The sequence below is a fragment of the Macrobrachium rosenbergii genome, chromosome 52 (genome assembly GCF_040412425.1).
Source record: "Macrobrachium rosenbergii isolate ZJJX-2024 chromosome 52, ASM4041242v1, whole genome shotgun sequence".
NCBI lineage: Eukaryota > Metazoa > Arthropoda > Malacostraca > Decapoda > Palaemonidae > Macrobrachium > Macrobrachium rosenbergii.
The window spans coordinates 37,280,093-37,305,059 of record NC_089792.1 but is presented as its reverse complement, the minus strand read 5'-3'; the positions used below and the strand labels follow the sequence as shown (position 1 = coordinate 37,305,059).

General features: G+C 38.5%; 1 protein-coding gene across 19 annotated transcripts in view; it reads right to left on the bottom strand.

Moving 5' to 3' along the window:
* Positions 1–567: 567 nt before the first annotated feature.
* LOC136833815 (putative inhibitor of apoptosis) overlaps positions 568–24,967 on the bottom strand; it is a 93,931-nt gene continuing 69,531 nt past the window's right edge. For 3 of the 19 annotated variants that reach the window (XM_067096110.1, XM_067096112.1, XM_067096104.1), the window contains exons 2-6: positions 11,451–12,462; positions 11,022–11,201; positions 7,819–7,964; positions 6,625–7,537; positions 568–2,631 (exon numbers count right to left, since the gene is read on the bottom strand). In XM_067096110.1, the coding sequence (XP_066952211.1) occupies positions 2,438–2,631; positions 6,625–7,537; positions 7,819–7,964; positions 11,022–11,201; positions 11,451–12,138 (2,121 nt within the window). In that variant the 5' untranslated portion in view covers positions 12,139–12,462 and the 3' untranslated portion in view covers positions 568–2,437. Of the gene's footprint in view, positions 2,632–6,624; positions 7,538–7,818; positions 7,965–11,015; positions 11,202–11,450; positions 12,463–14,565; positions 15,092–15,149; positions 15,357–18,702; positions 18,917–24,967 lie in introns of those variants that run through there. The other 16 variants (XM_067096102.1, XM_067096096.1, XM_067096103.1 and 13 more) reach the window with 16 other exon arrangements.

The window sequence follows — 24,967 nt, the reverse complement described above, 5'->3', positions numbered from 1 at the left end:
GCTTCGCAGTAAGTGAATTTCCTATTGTAGAGGACCTAAGGTCTGTAGTTATGAAAATAAAATTTACTTTAAAAAATTGTGGTTTTAGTGACAAAGCCTTTGAAGAAATATCTTCGATTGTGCTTGAAATGTGGTCTGTTGGAAAATTTTCAAGGAAAGTGTCAAGTGCCCATGTATATTTACGTAGTATAATGTTTTTTAATACTGAGAATCCCAAGCTTATTGTATATCGAAGGAAATTGCTCATTTGCTTGTATTAAAATACAATATTTGATGGATGTGATCCTACAGAGGGCTAGTGGATCTGTGGTCTAAACTGGGTATGAATCAGTTTCTTAATTTTCTGTACTTGCCATACAAGTCGTATTTTTACCCTTTCCTCCAACATTTTGCATTAGCAGTGTGTTAAGGAATTGGTCTGAAAAGTTTATATTCCTTGGCTCTTTTCCTGATTAAGAAATGGGTATACCATGATAAAAACAAAAGTGTATATGCTTCCTACATGCGCATTAACAACTACCACATAATACCACATAAGGTCTTCCTATGGGAACAATGAAACATCACTTTACATCACTTTATCACAGTTTTTATTTCATGATGATATGCAACTGAGGTACCCAACTCACATAAGAGCAATGTACAGTACAATATTTTCTACTGAGTAACAAAATCGCAGATTCCAAGAAAATTAAATACATTCTGCATATGCAGTACATCAAATATAAAATCAAAATATTCTTTTGACTATAAAGTTCCCATTACACAAGCAATTGGAAAAAAACTCACAACTATGTTAAACACCAAACAAGAAAGTTTCCTTCCATGGATCCTAATACCAATGTTATCGCAGCACCTTGCTAATTGCCTTGTAGCAACTTAAACTTTTTCTTACTAATGTAGTAACAAACTATGTTTGGCAATTAGATAGATATGAGAAATAAGCATTTAATTAATTAATGCATAAGCAGCAATGAGAAAAAGTATTTTATTACTTGGGTAATACACAATAAGCAATGTAATGAAATATATTAATATATAAGCATTTGGCATTGGTTTGTGTCATATGAATAAAATTCTTCAACAAACCACTTTTCGTTTTTTCCATGAACTCCACAAAACTTATGAATTGATAGCCAATGATTCATGTGAAAATCCTAAGCAACAACCAGTTTACAACTGGTTCGGAAAATGAAAATTAAAACTGAATAACCACAACATGAATAATCATGACTAGATTATAACAAAAGAGGATCACTATATAATTAACTTGCACTTTAACAAACACATTCACAGCCTTTTGAATGTTTTTTTTTTTTAACTGTTAAATACAGCACTTTAATTTTAGAGCAAATGGTTCAAATCTCAGGTCTAAAATTTAAAATGTATCTGAAACCTATTGACAATACTAGTTCATTGCCCTTGCAAAGCATATGTACATTCTTTGAAGACTGAATCTTCTGTATTTTGAATGAAATCACCTAGGCCAACTCATACCCTCATGAACCTGTTTGTAACCATGTTACCAAGGCTGGTTAGTTCAGAGATACATTTAGCTAAATGACTATTTAGAAAAATAGAGTAAAATATAGAATTTAGGCCAAAGGTCATTCAGTCCTGAAACTGAAACTGAAATTGCCAGTAAGAAGGTGTGAAAGGTGTAACAGAAGGAAAACCTCGCAGTTGCACGATGAATCAATTGTTAGGAGAGGGTGGAAAGTAAGATGGAAATGAATATGAACAGAGGTGCAGTAAAAGGAATGAAAAGGGTTGCAGCTAGGGGACGAATGGATGCTGCAAAGAACCTCAACTAATGATTGTTTAACCATAACTTGTCAAAAATTTTTAGCTCTTTCCAGTAGTGTTCTGAGATTTTGTTTTTACTTTTATTCCCAGCCTGCCATCCATTAGATAATTTCTGAGATGGTTATACATGGTCTGGTCACAGTAAAAAGTGGATTTGCAGAAACTTATAACAGAGGCTTGAAAATTAATTTTTTTAGGGCATATTAATGCAGTCAAGAACAAGTTTTTTTATCGAGGGGGGCATATTTTTGGGGCATATATGCACAAGAGTAAATTAGTACAGTACAAGATAGAAGTCAAATTTCAGTTAAACTCCTGGCAGTAGCAGTTGACAGTATATTACAAATCAAGAAGTGATGAGGAAAATACTGTATAGAAATAACAAGGGGGGGGTCCAGTCTTTGTCTGGGTACTCTGAACTGACCTTGAAGGTATGGTTGGACCTACTGAGGTAGAAAACTACCCCTCCATCATCGCTCAATTCTTCCTTGTACCACACAAGCCCCCCCACTTCGGCAAAGTGCTGGACTATCGGGGGAGGACAAGGGAGCACCCTGCCTAAACCCTCCTCTTGCTTTCACTTTACAGAAATGAACTCCTCTGCATCGTATCACAGAAGTAGAGGAGAGAGCTAAGAAAAAATTGGCTTAATGGTATATTTAATACTCAGACGACATATTGGGCATTGCTCCATGGTGACAGCACATTTAGAACAGGTAGCCATGTGAGTGCAGGGTAAAAACACAACATCCATTTCAGCGTCCATGCAGATCTTGCAGGTTCTGCTCTCACGAATTCTTTCCAACTCTTCAGCAATGTCCTTATCTGTAAAACCAAAGGGGATTTATTAGTAAAGATTAAAAAAAACCTAAAAGGATGATTAAAAATGACATTTTTATATATACTTACTAAATAATTACATAGCCATTAGTTTCATTTATTTGCAACAGTTTAAATTAAAATTTCACAGTAGCGACACTGATGTTCTGTGTAGGTGACTAGTCTCGCCCCCTAACAAGATAGTTAGGAACAACTTAGCAGAGAATCCTCAGTCTGTTTCTGTTTATGCTTATGTCCATCAGTGGGGAGGAGGGAGGGCTCTGGTCATGTAATTACTTGGTAAGCATATATAAAACTTTATTTTATTATAAAAATGTAATTTTTGTGAAAGTAACTTACCAAGTAATTACATAGCTGAATCCCACATTAACAGGAGGTGGGATACATAGGCATATTCTACTCTAAAACATTAAAGTCATGTAATGAATTAGAAGTAGAAAAGTTGCTAGCATTGAAAATAATGCTTGTTGTTCCTTGTTAGTTAGAGAGGCAGTATAAACTGCCTCTGGTTGGTGCTCTTAAACTGTAAAGAGGCTGAGGGCTGCCTCTACTAAAGAGGGAGCTTTGTAGCAGAGGAGTACTCCGATTGCTACCAAAGCATCAGTGAAGTTATGCAGTCTAGGAATTATCCGATGGCTAGCAGAACTTTGTGCCCTTGCCCTGGGCACAGTACCATAATAAAAACAACCAGATCATGCTGTCACCTACACTGAAGCAAGACCAAAACCCATCCACTAAAAGTGCCAGGTGCTCCGGGTACATTGTATCGCCCCCCCGACTCCAAAAATTTTATACTTCACTACAAGGTGAATAGGCAGGAGAAAATCCTATGCTTCCTTCCATGATACCATGCCAGTAACTAAAAATCTCATGGTACTGCCAAAATTTTTAAACTTTAAACTCTCAAAATGAGAAATGAAGAACGATCATACTACCAGTAGGTTGATTGTTGAATGGGTGTAAGGGATATACAGTGTTTGAAAACTGATGAGGTAGAGGCAGTTTTGACCTCTTTAGCTTTCACTAGGAGGAGGAAAATGCTTCTCCTAAATCTGAGCGTCTCGGAAGATAAAGTCTGTTAGGATAAAGGGCAAGACGGCTCTAATCAGAGACCAATTGAGCTCTTGCCTAACTCCCTGGTTTACGGATGGCCTGGGACTACTGGCTTTTTAGGCAATACCATACCATCCAGCTGGGCAGAGCTCTCTAAATTCCTCCTCAGAGCCAGTGAGCACTTCTGGCTCTCAGAGAATGAGCTGGCATCAGTTGCAGTTGCTGCCAGGAGTTCTAGTCAGAGGAATAAAGTTCTTGCCATTACACCATAGGTTCTGGATGGCCTTTGAACCTGAACATTCAAATTGGATAGAAAACTTTAAGTCTTCCTCAGAGCTGATGTCATACCTAAGGCTGGTGCCAAGCTATTGTTAGTGCCAGGAGAGCAGGCCGCCAGACGAGCTATGAGCTCAGTTGTTGTCTGGTGCTCCAGGATGACAAGGATGTCCGTAAATCTCCTAAGGGAAGAAGATAAATGGATCCAGGTCTTCAATGGCTATGTGTCCTTGACTCAAATCCAGAGAAAAACAAGCACACCACATTTCCTTCTTCCTTGTTTGGATGTGTCAGGAACTTCAGATGAAATTAAGCTATGGATGCCAACAAACTAGGTCTCCGTGCTTACGATTGAGCTTTCAATACCCCTTAACGACGTAATTATAAAAGGAACAGGACTTCTCGCAGAGGAGATGTAAGGCTTGAGATACTAGCTTCGCAAGTAGATCCCCAGGTCTGGAAGACAACGAGAGATGACTGACCTCCATGTCTTGCAATGGTCTCTGCAATACATCTAAAAAGATCTTCAATGATAATCCTCCGGACAGTCTGGAGTCTGCTGGGGAAAGACTGACTAGCTTGGAAGATCTCTGGAAATGAGGTTGTCCGAGAACACAGAGGGGGAGGATTCATAGAGTCCACCACAGTTGAGCAAGTCCAGGGAATGATATGAGCCAGAATAGGGCAAGTGACCAACTTGGAGTTAGCCTGAAGATCTTCCTTGACTGTGATGAAGGGCGTGAAGAGAGGTAGTCAGCCGGATCTGTCTATAGCATGGGGTCTGTTGCACATGCTATAGGGATGGTATGGACCGCCAAGGAGGAAAATGAAACCTTGGCCAAAAGGTCCAAGACAAGTCTGCCCCATAGAAAGATCCCAGCAGCCGGGGATCACGGTCCACATTTGACATCTCTGTCCAGGGCTTAGTTCTATGAACCAATCAATGTGACTAGAAGACCTGATTGATCTGTCCACACAAACAGGTCTCTTCCTATGGAAGTAGGCTAGAGCCACTTACATAAAACATTAAAGCTGTGGTCTAGTTTGAACGGTTCCCAGTCTAGAGTGCAATAAGGTTGAAAAGCACTGGTTATGTGAAAGACTTCCAGCTTGGGCGAAGGATCCATCTTTCTCTGACGCCTGAAAACAACAGAAGGCTCCCCACCCTGTATCAAAACATTGAAAAGAAATCAAGGACTAGGTTCACAGATGAAGGCACTTCCTTTCAAAAGACTAAGTTCCAACAACTATAAGAACAAGGGCTTCGGAGAAAACTTGTGCTGTCAGGAGGCTGACACCTGGCAAGGACAAAGAAGGATGCTTCCTGCATCTCAAAATCCATTCAATAGCCATGAAGGTTGAAGAAGCAGGCTACTTGGTTCATTCGCTATCCGCTGTGGGCATGTCTTGCATTGGTGATCATGCAGACACCAAGCCAAAAAAGCAAACTAGTAGAAGGGTGTGCAGAACCACAGACAGCTGTGTGAACTAGCTGACAACTCTGTGGACTTTATGACAGCCAAGAGAACACGTCAAATTCCCTGCAGATTCAACAAAAACTGAACTTGTTTGAGCATGGAACAACGATAACCTCGTACAGAACAAAGACATACAGAACTGTACAGTGAGAAAAAATTCCATAACCATAATAACCTGGGCCCTGTGAGATGGCCGCCAAGTACTAGATATAATGATAAGCGCTCTAATGCAGGTGTTGGGTGCTCGACGAATGCAACAGGCACTAGGAAGTGGCGCCAGGAGCTCAGGAAAGGGTCCAGGAAAACAGGAAAGGTTGTTAAAACTGCATGAAGACCGTGAGAAGATAGATAACGTTGACAGGAAGCACAGAACAGCAACTGCCAACATGTAGATCTTCAGCAGAGTGAACAGCCAAGAAGCTTACACCGCTGTCTTCGCCTGAAACCTTGGAATCGAAGTAAAATTCGAGGACGCATTTAGGTCTGTCCAATCTGGCCAACGTCTCGTGGGCACCAGAGCTAGAGTAGGCTCACTACTAATGTCCTGGGCATGAAGGGGGGAAAGAGGGTAAAAACTCTTGGGCTGTCTGAAAACAGAGGTTCTTGGCAGACGGAAAAAACTCGAAAATCCGAGAGATGCTGAAAGTCGACAGGAGGACTCTGGCCAGTGCTCTTGATGTCAGTCCAGAAAATTAGGACTTCCCACAATCTTGACAGGAAAGTCTATACAGAATCATGATTAATGGTCTGGCAATGAACACAATGTTTACATTCACCAATACAGGTGATATCGTTGGTTAAACTATTGATTACGAATTCGTTATGTTGTGAAATATGACAATTTTAAACAATCAAAAATGTCCTGAATGCAGTACGCTTGAAGGCTACCTGAAATCGGCAATAAAACATCACCGAAATCCAGTCCCTGACCCGCAAATTTAAGAACAAAGCTGACAAAGACACTCTGTGTTGACTCGGGTGTCAGCAGAAATGTAATTATATTTGCCAAGTAGTTCCTGATACACTAAGACTTGTCACCCGCGTTAAACTGCGGCTTTTTGAATTTGAGCTGCCACAGCAAGAGAAACTCTTAGCTAAGTAATTACTGGGTAAGTTACTTATATAATATCTAACATTAGGTCAGAAAAAGCAAAACTTCAAAGGTGCTTACGTGACTGATGGGATGCTGACACAGATGCCTTCTTAACAGGGGTAGTTTGCCCTTCTGTATTCTCCTCCATTTTGTTTCCACTTTCACTCTCTGCTTCAAGGGATGAAGGGCCAGAACGTATTGGTTTTAAGACTTCAAACGCTGCATTGATTCTTTCATCTGCTTCTTGCATAGCTACTACAGTACCAGGTAAATTTTCTGACTCTGAAACAGGATGCTCTGATGGAGTAATGTCCTGAGATTCCATGTGATCACAAGGCTCTTCATCTACTTCCATAGATTCTGCTTCAGCCTCAGAAGACACTGCTGCAATTATAGTGGTGCTGGAAGATTGTTCTCCTGAAGCAGATGATGTTGATGTTGATGGTGTGGATGTCGAAGTAATGGATTCTGTTGGACATGCTATTGCTCCACTTTGCTGATCAGTGACTGGAGTTGCCAACTTTGATACAACAGCAGTTGGAGAGGCACCTTCAGAGGTTTGTGATGGGCCTGCAGAAGCTATGTTAGAACTAGATGTGGCAACTTCATCTAAACCACTTTGGGATTCATTATGTAATGCTTGCATCTTGTCACTCTGCCGAGATACTGCTTCAACTTCAACTGTGGTGCTATTGGTGCCTTGTAACTGTTGCCTAGTTTCATCTTCCATAATTTGCAATACTGCTTCAATACAAGGCTCCAAACTTAAGAATGGCATTCCCGTTTGCTCCAATTTACGACGAAGAGCCAACCTGATTTTATCCAAGGAAAAGCCCATGTCTTTAACTGCTTTGATAATATCTGATTCCATCAAAGGATCTAAATCAGTTTCTGAAAGTGGCTTAAACCTTCCACTTGAAGCTGCAACTTTTTGGGGTCTGCTACCCTTGACTGCCACTGAACGTAAATAAGGAGGCTTTTCACGTCGAACCTAAAGAAAAAAAAAAAGCAACTATTAAGGCAACTATATGAGAGATGAGAGAGAGAGAGAGAGAGAGAGAGAGAGAGAGAGAGAGAGAGAGAGAGAGAGAGAGAGAGAGAGAGAGACAGAAATCAGAGACAGATAATTTGAGAACTGCAAAAATACATAACATTAAAACTAAACAGCAATATAAGACATAACTAAACAGTGATTAACAAAATGTGTCATGATAATGAAATTAAAATCATACATGCTACTCACAACAAAGAAAGAGAGGACATATAGGTTACCTTATCAATAAACTCTTGGCCCTTTGAAAGGAGGACAAAATTGCAATTTGGATACCACCTTGCATGTTCCTCCCACGGTTTGTCCTCTTTTTCCCAGTTACGAAGTCCATTTCCACAATGGAAGCATCGGACATGGTCACTCAGCCCTAGAATTCAAGTTAAAGTTTTAACATCTAAACAAGAATGCACCATTAAGACAGACAGTTTTGAACAACTTACCTTTCCAGAACACAGTCTTATTTCACTTCTACCATAGGAAGCCTTTTGCTGTTAGTGGCACTCTCAAGTCTGGAGACATGTAAATGTACCAACAGGAATGGACTAAAGTAGGTAGGTACTAGAATAGAATCCCCAAAGTTTATGAAAACTTTTTCTGTTATTTAAAAGAAATTTTATTATCTTATGCTGCATGCTACTTGGGAGAGGACATGCTAGTAATAGTTCTTAAACATTATTTCACAACTGGAGATCATCAGTAACAAATATTCAATCATTTACTTGATTTCTAGTAACAGGATAATCTTCAGAAGTGTCTACCTGCATAAATTTGGTGCAAAATAACAACTACAGTGTTTTGCATAGTGGACGGTATTCAATTCATAGTTTTCATGCTAACAGGAATGCAGCCTTGAGCATTGTTTTTTGTTTTGTCAATAAAGAATCATGATACATCAAGTTCAATACCATAACTTCCTGGTCTTGAGGAGAGGATCAACAATCCTGTTTTGAAATTATTGCACACCAAATCAATATCCACGCTAATACAAGCATGAAACTCTTAAAAGCTTCCTGACCAGCTGCCTAGTCTATGACCACTTTGGAGCCCCAATATTCGTTCCTATGGGAATACAAACTATTACCTTTTTAAGGAAAGATTCACTCCTTAGATGGGAAGATAGCCTTTCAACTGACTTCCCAGAACCGGGTGGCAAACAGATATCGCTATAATCCATAAAGTTCGACAAGCCCTGACCCACTCAAGGTGAGGACCAATCTGTCCTAAACAACTGATAACAGGCAGTTGCCTGATCCCCTCAACACATTTCTTCTAGCCAGGGTGTACCTCACTGACAGTAAGTAGATTGGCCAAAGTCTACACCAAGGTGAACACTTGGTTGAACACCTGGGAGGCTTTGACCACGCGTCATTCAGTGCTGAAAAGGAAACTGACAATGAAAAGTTTTGAAAGATGTAACATGAGGAAAACCTCGCAGATGAAATATGAGTCAATTGTTAGGAGAGGGTGGAGAATAAAATGGAATAGAATATGAACTGAGTTACAGTAACAAAGGAAATGGTGCACTGCATGAGGTGTACTGATGGCACTACCACCCCTACAGGAACGAGAAAGCCAAGACCTTTCCATTCAGCCAATGAGACAATTCTCAGGCAACCCTGATGGGATAGGAGTGTAGACAATCTCTGCACTATCTGGAATGCAGAACTTCCTACAGCATATCAACAGTTGAAAAAGCTTGTATGACCCTATTCAGTAGGCAAACTTCTAATCAAAAGATCAGACTTCAACTCCTTGCAGGACGCTAATCATTTATCAACATGATGGGCTCAACTAAAAAGGCAGTGGTTTCTATGAGATGATCAGCTCACACTGAGCCAAAAGGCTTGAATACCAACTCTGCCTGAAGTGGTGCTGAAGAAGAACCCTCAGTTCATAATTTATCACCAAAAACCAAAAAAAAAAAAAAAAAAAAAAAAAAAAAAAGAGAGGCTTGGATTCTCTACTAAGAGTGAGGTTGACAAATTAGTCCACTCTGGTGAGTGCTCTTCGGACATAGACATGAACGATAAGACCTAGTTCTACTGAACTCGACCATGGCAAAGAAAAAAGTGCTTGATGACAGCAGGTGAGAGAATACCTATTATCAGGTTGACAGCAGGTGAGTGAGAAGACCTATACTACTAACTACCTTATCAAGTTTCAACAACTGATTCAACTCACGCTGAAGAATACTACATAGTAAGTGATGTTTTCTATTTCAGTATGAACAACTTTCAAAATACAACTAGTAATTTCAGTGTCTTATTTTTTTATGTAACTGCAAACAGGTTTCCCTTAACATTAGGGCATGGTGCAAAATTCAGTTTGAAGATAAACCCTAAATAAACTTGGACACCACATCAAAATCAGTTCTTCTCCTAACAGCTTTTTTGTTTTTTCTACATCTATAATTCAAGGTGTAATTCTTGATAGCAGACTTTTGAAAAACCTATCTAGCCTATTCTGAAACTGCACAAAAGTCAGCAGTCTCAGTACAGTATCATGATCTTTGGAGACCTGTCTTATCTATTTCCTGAGGAAATGTTTGTTTTCTTCTATTCTCGTTCTGAATACTGTTCCTGTTTGGTATAAGCAGACGTTCATCCTAATTAGTTAGCCAAAATCTTAGTACTACCAAGTTACTTAACCATGATCTTTGTACTTGTCTTTTGACAGATTTGTTCAGTTAGCTCACTGTGCAAGCAGTATGGAATTTTCATAGTTCTAATAATCTTTAGTATTCAGCTTCCCAGATATACCATACATGCAATAATAGATACACGTAGTTCTAGAAAAATTACTTTTAGGCATCTCACCTTTTTCTAGAAACATTAATTTTAAGCATCCTGCCTTTTCTTGTGTGATATAAATACTACATTTACTTTCTATGTTATAATCCTGTTGCAAATAATGAACTTTGAAAGATCAACTTTTTGTGAAATAAACTTTGAAAGATCAATCTTGGTGCATATAATGAACTTTGTGAGATCAACCTTGGTGCAAATAATGAATTTTGTTAGACCAGCCTTGGTGCAAATCCTGTTATTTCATAATTCATTTTTCTTTTACTACTCTATGTGAAGATGAAATTATAATAATAATAATAATAATACTTAACCAATAACTATACAGTAATATATATATGTGTATTATATGCATATATATATATATATATATATATATATATATATATATATATATATATATATATGTGATTCATTTATCACACATTACAACAGGTAGTATACATTTTTGTGACTTCTAATACTGTATCAATCCTTTGTCAATAAGCTGGAAATAAAGTTGAAACCAGTCAGGACCTACACCCCATCTCTTACACATATACATACAATAAATCACTGCATAGCACCAAGTCCCACATACCTATCGATTAGTTTTCAAACCAAAACATACTTACACTTACCACAATAGAAAAATCCAGCATCAGCCATTTCTTTGGGTTTCTGCTCCACTCGTTCTGGCCACTTGTTATAGCTCTTTAGTCGACTCTCAACAGTGACATAATCTTTCCTTTTAGGACCAGTATACTGACGAAGTCCAATCTCATCATAATTTATGTTGTCATTCTTCTTGGCAGGTCCCTCTGAATATGCATAAGAGGAAGTTAATAAAATTCATATCTTATCTTAATGTTAAAACTCAAAAACCAACTACTATTCAAGAAAAAGGGGTAAATCATAACATGTTTTGCAATGTACCAGCATGTAATAAAATTACAGCCAGGTGTACATGATTAAAGCCTGTGATGCAAGATGGGTCAATAATGACCCAACTTTCCAGAATTGATGTCACCTCTATTTCATTACTGTATCTGTAATAAAAGAGTACTTACTGCATTCTGCATAAGATCCTGGCATGTGTCGTCCTGAACTTGATCCCACAGCCGCTCCACTCTTGTCAGGAACATATTCACATCTTGGTGGAGGCATAGGGCACTCTTCCCCATCTAATGGCAGCTTATCCAGAATAGCACTGTGATTTAGGGGAACATTACCAACAGGCTGTCCTCTTATGAAAGGACAGTGAGGAAAGTGGCGACAGTGTTCACCCCTTGGGGTATCACCAACTTCCCAAGCTCCCACTATCCCACGACAGAAAACGCAGGCACAGTGATCACTGGTTCTTAAGTAATAAAATCCATCAGCTGCAAGGTCCTCCGGTGAAAGCCATAGTATGGGCCACTCAATAAAGGTTTCCAAACGCTCCTTTTCATATCGAAGACTATCATAGGACAGGAACTTCTTGGATCTAGCATTGATGTCAGGCTCAAATCTCAGGATGAACCGGCATTCTGGTCGCTTTTCCTTATGCATTTTTACGATATCATCAGTTGGGTTAACCTCACTTGCATCAATCTCCAAATAACAAGTGAAACACTTGACTTTGGATCCATTTCGTGTGTAGTAGAACCCTGCTTTTGCAAACTGATCTTTTACTTCGCTCAGTACGTTGCTGCCAAAGGTTTCAAGGCGAAAAGATTCCCTTGATAAACTGTGGGTATCAAATGTGACGTCTCCCATTGCTGATTTAGAACTTTTGTTTGTTGATACACTGGACACACTGTACAATTACTCTTTGTTACAAAAGAAAAAATAACAAAAACTTATCTACGGCTTTTTAAATGACTTTCTTTTCAAGCGTAATTATTTCACCAAAAAATTCTTCCAAATAACTTGCTTTTATATAAATGATAGAATAGTTTTCTGTGTTCTACAGCATCACAAGCCTTTGTGATTAAAGTAACAGTTTTCTTAAACCTGTAACAACAATTGGGAAACCTTAGCCACACTAAGCACGACCCTCCATACTCCAAAGGAGCACAGAACATTTACTGCTCATCTTATCTGGAAAAAGAAAAAAATATATTTTATTACACAAATTACTCCTTGGAAATAAATAATCTAAACTCCTTAAACAAAAACAATCTAAGCAATGACAAACTAATTAGGATAAGTTTCCCCCAATAACTGAACAGCAATCACTATTCAGTATTACAGTACAGTACTATGAAATGTGTACCTTTCTCATATGCTTGACTGTCTGAAGCCATTTTTTCTAAAGACTGTACGTTAATGATTCTGCAGAACTTTTGGCAGAAATTACACCAAAATATATATTAGAGAAATTCCAAATAATAAACAACAGCTTCCAAAAATTCAAGCAACTGATAGTTTGGTTGTAAACAAAAAATAAAATACAATACCCTTAAACAAAATAAAAATATAACATACATGGCACTGTAGTTACACACAGAAAAACTTTAAAATAAGAATAAATAGGTGTCTACAAGCAACAAGACTCGCTAATTCAAGATTTTGGAAATTAAGGCTGTCAAGCCATGTACTGGGGGCCTGTAGAAGCAGCTGTACAGTACAACTGAAGAAAGGAAACAGGAAGGACATATCGTTGCTGAAATGTCTTCAGTATGGTATGCTTTTAAGCATCTGTCAGAGTGCCAGGCCAAATGTTTAACCCCTTGTGGAAGGGCAACATACATATAAAGTCTGTTTACATACAGCTTTGTGGTGGATTCTGGGAAACATATATACATATGAAGAAGATTTCAAGCCAGGCAATTTGAACGAATTTTGGGAAAAGTGCTGAGATCACTTCCATGGGACATGGGCCATAAATGAATCATGGCAACTCTTACCCCAACTCTAAATGCTAGTGGTACAGCCGAGAGGGGTCAGTTTGCCTTGAAATGTCGCAGGGAAATGTCCAAATTTCCCATCCAATGACATTTCGTAAATATTTTATAATAAATATACTCAGAATATGTTACTGCTTTTATTTCTTATCTGTTATCATATTGTGTGAGCTGTAATTATAATTTTAAAAAATAAAAAGAAATAGAAACAACACTTATAACTTGGTAAAATTAGCCATATTTTCACGACTGTCTTCTGGAAAAGAGGCCCTGCACAGGGTTGGAAATATTCACTTTCAATTTCCCTTGGAAGGGTACAAAAAAAAAATGTAATTTTTATTTTACCATGTGCATGTGCATATTTCCTCTTTTAATTGATTTTTTAAAAAATTATCCATACTTAAACTTAGCCCGGTCTGGGGTGTGCTTAATATATATTTGGCCTGGACTGTGAGGGTTAAATAGAAATTTACAGTAGCCCAACATGAATACACAATGGTCAAATTTGTATATAGCCAGGACAGATCCAAGTAACAATTTAAATAATAATTTCAAACAGAAATTATATCCAATTTTGCATTTAGAATTAATAGTTGCTTTTAATGAGCTATAGGTGCATCCCGTGGATATACAAACTACCCAAAATACTTTGTTGTAGAAACCTACAGTTTGGAGTTACAGAAAAGCTAAAATTACAGAAAACATAGTAAGTAACTGCAGAACCCAAGGCTTTCCAATATATTGTTCTTTGGACCTACTGAACATATTCAGTAGCACAGCGTGTCCATGAAGCGTATGGTATTTTTCTCGAGATACCATTAGAGTACCTTGGGTTTAGAGGTAACTTTGTGGTAAGTTGGTGTAGAATGAGCCACTAGCCTAACCTACTTTCGTTTCTCCTAAGGTAGGCTTGTGCTTTGTATAATTTTTTTTAGCCTATGCGTTCTTACACATATGAGAAGTAACCAGTTGTTTAAGGTTTTGACAGACCATTTGGGTAAATTTTCTTAGTTGATAATATTAATTTACTGCAAGTCTTCAAAAATTTTGTAAAAAAAAAAAAATGCTTTTCATGCATTTCATAGCAAGATATAGGCTGCACAAGTAAACTCAAAGGTAAAACTTTACTCTAGTTGCACAGCTTGATTCCTGCCGGTCGTCGACCAGGACACGGTAAATAGATATAACCTACTGACCTAACCTAAGCAAACCCCCCAAAAAGGAAGTAACCTGTCCCGGCTGGCGGGAGTCAGGCCATGCAACTCTAAAGTAAAGTTTTACCATCTCAAAACCTTACCTGTTAGGCAGGCTATGCTTATGGGCACTCGGCCTGCACTCTGCAAAGTTTCCTATAGATTTTCTCCAAAGACAAGGTCGGGTTATAGCCTAAGCCAGCACTCTCCACTCGCTCCCTTAGATCGGTGCCTAGTAAGCTCCGGTAAAATATCAAACCCGAAACAACGATACCTATTGCTGGTCTGTCGCTTTGCCTTTCAAAATGGTTGTGATAGCTCGGCCGGGAGCGGTGCGTACGGACGTAGCCTACCCGCAAGGCCAGGACCAGTTTTCAATATTCTTGCATCACGGGTTTGGGTTGATACATACCATATGTTCGTTTGCAAACTTCTTGGACCGTGCATTGAGCTACATCTATTGACACTTCACGACTTACTTACTTGAGAAGAACGTCACCGTCATTTTACACAGTGACTACAAAGTAAAATGGGTGAAGAGCAGCGTACCCAAACAAAATGGAGGCCGAGAGGCTAGAATAGATGATCGCGAGCCTTTTTGGGTCATGACAGATGTTCACACATATGCTTAATGGCGCTACCGTAAGAGACCCGATGGGATAGACTACCAATAGTATTTTATGCTTACCATGCGGAGTTCGCTAAACAAAGTGAACTAGCCCCAAGTACAAGATCCTCGATGGCAACCAAATGGGTTGCTCGCTTGTGGGTTCGATCAGACTGCGCCTTAGAGATCGTGAGTCACCAGAACCACAAACGCACCAACACAAACCCACTGCAGTCACTCTCTCTTTGCCCCAGTGTTGCCACACTCTCCGATTGGAATTATCGTACTGGCTCCTCAAAATTATGGGTTTTTCAGTAAAAATATCGTACAAAATTGTAGATTTTATCGTAATTATTATCTTACACTGTTTCTGTTATTTAACACATTTTTATAATTTGACAAAATAATGAATATATGTATGATTTCTTTGTAGTCATTAATATCTTGCAATTTACATAATTAAGAAAAAAATACAAATGAAACATTTCTCTCTACAAAAACAAAAAAAATGGAATTATGAATAATTAATGTTATGAACAATTGTTATGAACAAATTATTACTATATTGTATTAACACTCTGGTAAAAAATAAGTATACAACTTAGAACGTCACTTCTTTCCATAATGTAAACTAAACTGATAACGAATTAACACGAAGATATGAGAGTTGTAGGCCCACTCATATATATCTTTAAACACCCCAAAACATCGAAAATCAAAATAGCATCACTGAGTAGTAATTTAAAATAAATATATATAATTAAACATGACTGGTACTGATACTTATCCCATGATAAAGAAATTACTAACAATAATAATTGTAAAGCATATCTTTAAGAATCTTCTTCCAAATCAAATTCATGTTCTCTGATGTTCTGGAATAACTGTGCATGATTATTTATTCTGGAAAACATATATATTGTAATTCTATATTTCCTGGGAAATCCCAGGTTTGAATCTGAAATTATATTTATAGATTGATTGTGCCCAAACCTGGAAACCCTAACCATTAAGCCTATAACTTGCGCCAGTAAAATTACCCTTCTTTTTCGTGGGGTGACTGGGGTTACTGCTAATTCTTCATTATCATCACTGTTTGCCTCAGCCATGGTAGACAACGATAACAACAACAACACAGTGACAGAGGAAGGGTGGTTCAGTACGCTAGACCCGGGGTCCAGGTCCAGAGCTCCGGACTCCGTGGAGAGTGGGGAAACTGGAGACACGCGGCGGCAAGCCGTGTATGGACTACATACTCTGAAATCATTCTTTTTTTTTTTTTTAGAAATTAGCCTGTTTCATGGAGGAGTTCATCGCCCACTTATATTTGTAATTATATACTTATCAACACCTTAGAATTATCGTACAAACCGTACGATAATGGAAAATGCTATCGTACATCGTACCAAGGCCGTTTTTATCGTACATGTACAATAATTATCGTACGTGTGGCAACACTGCTTTGCCCATATATGTTGTTGCGAAAATGAAATTCTGAACGCTTACTACCGTGGTGGTGTTACAGATCCAAAACTTTGCAAGTATCAAAAGTACTTAAAATCAGGCTTATTCCTAAACGTTCATCGAAATGGTTTGTATTTTCCCCTTTGCATACGAAAAAAGTTTACGTTTGGATTATGGGAATGTTACAAAAAAAAAATCTTATTATCGTCTATCGTACGAACAAGATAATGCGACCCACAATGAGAAATTGTTAGATATAAAGGCATTTCTAAATGTCTGTAGTACCCAAGTTCCCAACAGTAATACGTTTCTTCCTGATATCCAGTAAATTTACGTAAATCCTTTAACATAAATACATACATACACATATATATATATATATATATATATATATATATATATATATATATATATATATATATATATATATATATATATATATATATATATATATATATGACATACACACACACGTTTAGAGTAACTTTAAACTTTGCTGCATATTGCCGTTGGCTACTTACAGATATTTATACCTACCAGTTTTTACAGTATGAATTGCTTTGTATGTATGTATGTATATATATACATATATATAATATACATATATATATATATATATATATATATATACATACATACATACATATACATATATATAGTGTGTGTGTGTGGTCTGTACAATATTACGAGCCTTCGGTCTTGACCTTTGTCATTTTAGATACTACTGACAATCTTTTTAACAACACCTATATATATAACCCAGCTTTTGTACAGCGTTTACGGAACCGACAGTGTAAGGGGAACCTATAAAGGAATGCCTTTCTTTTCACCTTGCATTTTTGATCTAAGAATTAATAAAACTTTCGGAACTACAGTGCACGTTGTTACATCTGAGTCTTACAATTGGAAATGGCTTCTCAATGAATGTTCTCGTGCTTTACATCATTAACAATTTCATAAGACCTGGAGAGGAACAAGCGAATGGCAAAATTTGGGTAAATTTCCAATATAGTTTTCACAGGATATTTTATATAATAAAGTTAGTTTTGAAATTGTTGATCGATAATCTGTAGGACATAGTTTGAAAGAATCAATACTGCATTAAAAATAATTATGTAATACATCACACCAAAATTGCCTGATACATTCTGAAAAAAAGTACATTCAAAAAACAGACACGTGACATTCTCAAACATCAAATGTTTATTGCTTTCCGAAGTAAAAATCGTTGAGGTGACCTTTTCATGTTGCTGTTCATGCCATTAAAACGGATCATGCTTTGTATCTTTTAGCCTTTTGTCGGAAATTTATAAATAATGTACAAATGAAGATCTGGTTACTTGAATTTACCGCAACCATACGAAAAAAAATAATTGGCACTCAAAACTATTCGTTCCGAAGTGCAAAGTTGAAAAGTGTCATATGCAAGAAAACTTGCTCATGCGACTACTCCTTTACTCGAATGCAGATTATTTTCACTTTCTCCTAATCCAATTTTTTCCAGTCGACTTTGTAGTATTTTGGTGTTTTTATATGAAGTTTTTTGTCTTTTTTCCCAGATTTATCGGAGAATAAAAATGAATGATTTGTTAGCGGTTTTCATTTATCTTTTCTTTCCTGAACAGATGATGAGGTGGACCAAACGTATTTTCTTGTTCTCCAGGGAGTCCACATCCGTGTAAATCATTATTTTCAACCACTTCTCACTGTGTTCTAAACTGTACATTATCTAGTTTCTAGATCTTCTATGTGATGCACACAAGAATTCAGTGGTCACACAATGGTGAGAGCACCAAAGTTCAGTTATGTTTTCTCACTTCCAGTTAGGACCTCCTACTATTCTTTACAGCTGATTACCTTTGTAATTTTTTTTCTTTATTTTTAGTTATCTGGTTACATTATCCATGAGCAACGCTTTCAAGTACTGTCCTTGTACTCCTATACAAAGCATAGGCTACTGAGCCACGTTTACACTTTTGGTTCTTTCTCTGTTCTTGCGTCACAGTTTCTTTATAGTGCAATTACATTTTGATAAAAACGGATAAACCCCACCACCGTTCAGAGCTTGAGGATTCACAATGAAATTCTATTCGCAGTAATTGTATGGAGAGATATTGCTAAATAAAAAAGAAAAGAAAAGAAAAGCACCCAAACTGGAAATGACACACACCACTTCGAGAAGGCCCAGGAGAAAAGTACATAAACTATTGAGCAAGATGAAAAACGGCAGTTTTTGCTGATGGTAAAATCTACTTTTTCCAAGTCTTACTCTTACGTCACGGGTAACTAAGGCGTAGGGAACTTAGGGCAGCAACTGACTAGAATACGTAGGATAGCTCCAACTTGAAGCGGAGTGGGCGGGCGAATTCAGATTCGCGTTGCCAGTTTTAGTTGTCGAGTTGCCAGTTTTAGTTGTCAGGGTATCGTACCTTGTCTTCACAAGTATCGTTTTTTATCAACCTTAAAGTAAATTTTGAGTCGATTAGCGTAAATGCATAATGATAGACATGTTTTTGCATTTCTAGTATAGGTAATGTCTTAAGCTAATGTTATTACTGTATAGTAGCTATTTTTTCATGAACTATATTTCAAGAGTTAATTCCACAGCGAAGAGATTATCATTTAATTAGAATTTTTCCTATGGCTTTTTGTCAGGAAAAATTCATGGGATATTCATGCAAATTTATTCAGATACAAAATATGTCCCTCAATATTCACTAAACAACATTAGTTTCATCGTATACTTGGGATAAATGCATATTTCAGAGCTAAATCAAGAGTATTTCTATTTAGTTTTAACACAAAACAATGATTAATATGCGTTATTGATATGAAAATGCCCCTTCGGTGTTCAACGTAAATGGTTACCAAAAAATCAGAAAATATTTTGATGCATAAGAATTATTCTAAAGAATATAAATGTAGCTGTAACAAATGGAATGGAAATATTAATATTATATCGGTATTTAAAGACATGAGACACGACCTACTCGCCTTTAGCATCATCTTTTAAATGTTCAGAAGCGAATTATGCATTATTAACTGCGTCTGTATTTAGCTTATTTCTGATTTTAGTTTTCTAAAGAGTTATTTTGCTAAACACGCCTTCGCATTGAGCATTAAGCTGTAGTAAACTAAGAGCACATTATTCTCTTCTTGTTTTTAATAAAAATATTGAGGTAAATATATATATATATATATATATATATATATATATATATATATATATATATATATATATATATAAATACAGGCAAATGCCACGAAGGAAAAGTGAAACAACGGAGTGGTTGCTAGGCCTTTCGACACACGGTCCTTTACTAGCAGACTAGCATGTTAAATGTATGTTTTTTTTTTTTTGTCCAAAGAAAGCTCTCGATCTTGTATTTACGTTTGTTAAAATGTACGTTTAGCGTCTAAAGAACGCCCCTGTTTGTTTACATTGTATTAATATGTGGAAATTTAAGTAGATTTATTGAGTATTGCTAAACTTTACTTATATGACAATTGTGGAGTGTGTTTAATCAGGTATATATGTGTTTGTGTTGTAAATCAGGTATTGTTTTGCCCTTTATGAGGGTGACGCCTTTTGAAGTTCCCCATTCCCTGTGCTGTGTCGTATTTATGCCCGTTCTTTTCAGAGTTTCTTGCTATTTTTATATTGAAGTTGTAAATTGATGAACCAATTGTGTTTTTGTATCTTGTTTGTACCGTTATTGTGAATTTTGAGTGAACTGGGAATTATAAAAAAGAACTGTGGAACCTGTTACGTTCTCCCAAGCTGTTTGAATTTTGAATTTTTTGTGAGAGGAAATAAACAATTGAAGGAAGCGCTGCGTTTCTCTCTCCCGTGAGAAAGTTGAGTATTGAGGAGATAATGTCTCACGATGAGGGGCCAGAGGCCCCAAATAACCTACATGGTGCCCAGAACCCGGGATCAGAAGAAAGTGACGAAGATTTTCCCGGATTTCCTGACATTTTGATGAAACTGAGAAGTCTTAGATTGAAGAAAGTCGGAGCTGAAGCATGGCTGCGTTGTGCTGCGAGAAAATTAGGTGTTCTACAAGGCCAACCAAGCTGGCATGAGCTGACTAGCCTAGTGGACGAATTTGACCACCGTAAGTCTAAGTGGGTTGAACTAGATGATGCGGTGCAAGACTTGATCGAAAATCCAGAAGAAGTCAACAGGTTAGTCTATGAAGCCGACGATTTCCTCAGTGAGGTAGGCCAAACACGCATTGCTGCTGCAGAAGTTTTAGAAAGGTTAGGCAATGGTAGACTTGTGAACTTGAATAGTAGGGCTACTGAAGGCAGTATAATTTCTGCAAGTGAGCCTAGTAGTGAAGCACATAGTGTGAAATTGCCTAGGCTTGAGTTATTAAAATTTGGCGGGAAAATAACTGAGTGGATGCCGTTCTGGGATCAGTTTAAGGCTATTGTTGATTACAAGCCTATGCCTCCTGTTAACAAATTTATGTACCTGCGCTCTGTGTTGGAGGCGAGGCGAGAAGAGTTATACAGGGTCTGGCTCAGACGGCAGCTAATTATAAATCGGCATGTGAACTGTTAAAAGAGAGGTATGCCAAACCAAACAAGATAATTTCGCCCACATTCAGGATCTAATGCAGCTTGCGTTGTCAAGGAGATCAAAGTACGACAATCAACTCTTGGCGTTGCGGAAGTTGCAAGACGACGCGTGATAGCCCATGTTCGCAGTTTGGAGGCTCTTGGGGTAGGAGGGGACCAATATGGGCTGGTATTGGCGCCCATGATCTTGTCCCTGCTCCCCACGAGATTAGACTGGAGTGGTCTCGAAGTCAGCAAGAGAAAGGAGACCTTAAAGGGCTGCTGGAATTCCTACAACGAGAAGTTGAGGGGCGAGAAAGGGCTGAGGCCCTTCAGGGGCTGAACCATCGATAGACTGAGGATCCCGGCGTGGAAAAAGGCAGAAAAAAGCTCATCCAGGGTTCTGCCTCAGCCCTTCAAACTTCATCAGAAGAGAGTGCCTCTAAGCAACAGTGTGCATTCTGTGGAAAGCTGCATCCTAGTGATAAGTGTTTTGGTATAGTGAAGCTCTCTCCTCTTCATGAATGAGAAGAAGCCATTCGTGGAAAGCAGCTGTGTCTTAAGTGTTTATCTCCTGGCCATTATGCAAGGGTTGCTGGGCCAGGTGTTCAAAGTGCAAGGGTGGCTATCACCACGCACTTATTTGTCGTAAGTCTGGCGATAAACCCTGTAACAGCTAGTGAGAAAACCCTGAAGGAGAAAAGGTGCGGGGGGGAGAGTGAATCTGTTACACATGTGGGAGTGGCTCCTTGTGAGTCAAGGGCTAGGGGCTATTAAGCAGTGTTGTGTATTACAAACAGCAAAGATAAAGGTTGTAGGCTATCAGGGTATAATATCTGCAACTGTAATGTTTGATACAGGATCGGATCGATCCTACATTTCAAGGACTTGGTCAAAAGAGTCAGGTCCAAGTGGCTGACCTCTGAGTATTTATCATTTTCTGCCTTTGGGGAGGTAAAGGCCTCCAAGGCAGATTTGTAGCATTTATGAAGTGATGAGTTTAGGGGCTAATAACCACAAATACAGCTTTAAGGTAGCTGAGATTAATGTAATTTGTCCCACTTTATGTAGGGACCAAGGTGGATCCCAAGTGCTTAGAGCCTTTTGCGCATCTTAACCTAGCTGATGAGTATGGATCCAACCGAAGATACAGGTGGATATGTTGATTGGGTTAGATTTGTATTGAAGCTGATGCTCCCTAACAAAATTGTGTGTCATGAAGGGCTTGTAGCCCAGAGACTGTTTTTGGTTGGGTTTTGTCTGGATCCTCAATTAGGTCCAAAGATAACTGTGATGTAGGTGTGCAACTGTTAACATTTTCTAATTTTCAGGAAGATAGCTTGAGTAACTTTTGGGATTTAGAATCTGTAGGTATTCAAGCCCAGGAAACACGTTCTGATGCTATTAAGCCTGACCTATTCTGGTGCAATTTGAGAAATTGGTAGTTACAAGGAAGGCCGTTATGAGGTGGCCTTCCTGGAAATCAGAGTCTGTAAAGTTAAAGTTACTTGATAACAAACACCATGCCTTGAGAAGATTGGATAATCTGAGTCGTAAGTTAGATAGGGACCCTGGTCTGCAGGAACAATATTATACAGTGTTTGAAGAGTATGAAAAGGAAGGTATTATAGAAGAGATCCCACCCCATCAGTTGGAGGGTGGGTACCCAGTGTTCTATTTGCCTCATAGACCTGTGGTGCGGGAGGTGAGTATCTCCACCAAAATCAGGCCTGTGTTTGATGGGACAGCTCGTGGCAGTAATGGTGTGTCCCTAAATGACTGTCTAGAAAAGTGGTCCTTCCTTAAACCCAGATTTAGTAGAAGTTTTACTGAGGTTTAGAAGATGGAAGGTGGCCTTAACTGCTGATATTACAAAGGCTTTCCTTCAAATTAAGGTGAGGAGGGAGGACCGTGATGTTCACAGGTTTTTGTTGAAGAAAAAGGATATTGTAAAACATTTCCGTTTTGTACGAGTACCCTTTGGAAATAAGAGTAGTCCCTTTTGTTGAATGCCACTTTGAAATTTCATTTAAAGAAATGCCCCTCCCTCAGAGGTGGTTTCTGAATTGCTTGAGAATCTGTATGTTGATGACTGGCTTTCTGGGGCTGATAGCCCTGCTGAGGCCTGTGCAAGATTTGATGAAGCCTGTGGTATGTTGAAGAAGGCTGGTATGTCCCTATCAAAGTGTACTTCTAATTATAAAACCTTGCCCATGACAGAGGATTCTATTATAGAAGGTGTAAAGGTGTTAGGCTTACAATGGGATTCCTCCTCGGACTGTTTTACATTTAAGGTAGAGAATGTAGATCCCTTTGGGGATATTGTTTGTACTAAAAGAAATGTGTTAAGCCTAATTGCTCGATGTTTTGACCCCTTGGGGTTCATATGTCCCTTTGTTATGCATGCAAAATACTATTTCAAGAAATCTGGAGATTAGGTCTAGATTGGGATGAACCATTACCTGAGGCTATGCAAGGCAGAGTTAAGTTGTGGGTAGTAGGACTTTCTGTACTTGAATCATTGAGAATTAATCGTTACTTATTTTCAGAATTGTCCTGGAGAGATCTCCCTGCTATTGAACTTCATGCCTTTGGTGATGCGTCGGAAAGGGGAAGTGGTGCTTGTGTGTATGTGAGAGTGCCAGAAAAGGGTAATTTCAAGGTAACATTGATTGCTGCTAGAGGTAAGGTAGCCCCTATAAAGAAAGTTTCCCTCCCTAGGCTAGAATTACTTGGTGCCTTATTGTGTGCTAGACTGGTCGTATTTGTGAAGTCTGCGTTGCGGCTGGTCCCTTATTTTGTGTTGATTTCCCCTCCAAGAAGTTGTATATTCTCCTTTTTACTTGTGCTGTTGTCAGAGCTGTCCACCTAGAGCTTACAGAGTCTCTCGGTTACTGATTGCAATTTGGCAATTCATCGGTTTTCTGACTAGACGTGGTGTACCTTCTGTGTTCTACTCTGACAATGCTAAAACCTTTTTGGGTGCCTCCAACCTGTTGAAGCAACATTATGGCCCCATGGCCCCCTAATGGAAGTTTATTGTACCTAATGCCTTGGTGGGAGGCTGGTGGGGGCGCCTCATTAGATTAGTGAAGGTTGCGTTGAGAAAGACGTTGGGCACTAAGACATTGTCTGGAGTGAATTAGAAACCACTCTTCATGAGGTGGAGGCATGTATCAATTCTAGACCCTTGACATTTGTAGGTGAAGAACCTGATGTTGCTAATCCCCTTACTCCATCTCATTTTCTTATTGGTCGTTCAGCAGGTTTTCAGGTGGAACTGGCAGATGACTCTGCCTCAGGTGTGACCTCAAAGGATTTGTGTGTGAGAGAGGCTGTGCGTCTGAGTCAGTTGGAGAAATTCTGGAACATCTGGCAATCCAGTACCTTAGAAACCTGCCTTGCATGGTAAAGGGGTTCAAAGCTAATTGTAATTTAACAAGGGGTTCTGTTGTAATAGTAAAGGAAGAAAGAGTGCCTGAGCTGCTGTGGCCACTTGGAGTTATTACTGAGTTGTACCCTGGAAAGGATGGAATGGTGAGAAGTGCCAAGGTTAAAACTAAACGTGGATTTGTAACTAGACCTGTTCAGAACCTATACAATTTAGAGATTTCAGATATCAGTGAGGAAAGTGTTTGTAATTCCCTGATGAAATAATAAGGAAAATCCAGTTGTAAGGGATCCCATGGACCCAGTTGAATCAATCACTGAGTCTACTGTAGGTAAAACCGAAGGGGAGATCTGTTAAAGTACCTATTAAACTTGACTTGTAATTTTCAGGTTATGAGATTGTAGTGGAGGTTCTTATGATGATAGGAGTGTTGAGACACTCCTATGGTGGGGAGGATGTTAAATGTATGTTTTTTTGT